This window comes from Oreochromis aureus, linkage group 7 (genome assembly GCF_013358895.1).
Source record: "Oreochromis aureus strain Israel breed Guangdong linkage group 7, ZZ_aureus, whole genome shotgun sequence".
NCBI classification, from domain to species: Eukaryota; Metazoa; Chordata; class Actinopteri; order Cichliformes; family Cichlidae; genus Oreochromis; species Oreochromis aureus.
Genome location: NC_052948.1, coordinates 53304686 through 53305745, shown reverse-complemented (window position 1 = coordinate 53305745; position 1060 = coordinate 53304686). Strand labels below are relative to the sequence as shown.

The following is a 1060-nucleotide window of genomic DNA, read 5'->3' as shown; positions in this document are numbered from 1 at the left end:
TATGATCAAAGAGAGAGTTAAGAGTGGGAGACGTGAAAGAACGAAATTAGTCTGCAGAAGAGTAGAGAGGAAAAATGAGTATGCTGGAATGAGAGCATCAACAAAAGAGGCAGTTTGAGTAAACTAGCGATGGAGTCATTGAAAGATTAATTCAAGCTCTTTAGTCTTTTCTTCCTTTCATCTCTTCTGGCTCTCCCGTGGCAGAGTGGCTGGAGGCGGCTGGCACAGTGTGGGTGCCCCCCAGCCAGTCCCAGTGAGAGAAGAATGGGGCAAAATTAGTGCCAGGTCTCTGGTGGTGAGCATCATGCTTCGGAGCACCACCCCAGAGGCCAAAGGGCACCAAGTTATGTGTGGCCCAAGGGAAGTCATAGCCACAGTGATCCTCAGTGGAAACATAGACATTGAATACCATGAAGCTCCATGCTGTGAGGCAGTGGCACTGCAGCAGGATGGGGTCTACTGTGGCCCAAAATCCCACGCTAAATAACTCCCAGCCAGACAGGTACTGGGTGACAAGGCTGAAAGGCTGGTTGTACTGGTGGTGGATTGCGTGGAAAGTGCGGTACAACCAAGCAACCCGGTGGTGCAGCAGGTGCCACAGGTAGTACTGGAAGTCAAAGACCACCATACAGCCCAGGATGCCCAGGAAAAAACTGAAGAGAGTGGGGGCTTCAGGGGGTAGAGGGGTTGGTGGCCTCCACAACCACTGTGCAACTGCAGCAGGAAAGATGTAAAGCAGGTGATTGTAAATGGTGACACCCAAGGTGGTCCAGATGTTAGGCCAGGTGATGGGTCTGTCTGGATGCAGCCTGTAGCGGTTGATGCACGGCCAGTTGGGAGCCAGCAGGTCCAACACAGTGTAAAGAGCGACCAGGAGAAAATAGGTAGTGACTGAGAGGACCACGGGGAAGAGAGGACTTCTTAGGAGGTCGTGGTAGTTCTGACGGAGATAGTCCCAAATAGGCTGCAGGACCAAGTCCTGGGAATAATCCCCAGTCACATTGTCTACATTTGACATCCAAGATAAAGTCTCAGTTCTGAGTAACCCGCCCACGCTCAT

At 51.6% G+C, this 1060-nt stretch overlaps 1 protein-coding gene across 1 annotated transcript; it reads right to left on the bottom strand.

The window, feature by feature from the left end:
* Positions 1 to 160: 160 nt before the first annotated feature.
* ch25hl2 (cholesterol 25-hydroxylase like 2) lies at positions 161 to 1060 on the bottom strand. The gene has a single exon (XM_031734371.1). The coding sequence runs from the start codon at positions 1058 to 1060 to the stop codon at positions 161 to 163; it is 900 nt and encodes a 299-aa protein (XP_031590231.1).

Excerpts from the sequence above, each read along its gene's own strand:
- ch25hl2 (XM_031734371.1), bottom strand. The coding sequence starts at position 1,060 with ATGAGCGTGGGCGGGTTACTCAGAACTGAGACTTTATCTTGGATGTCA.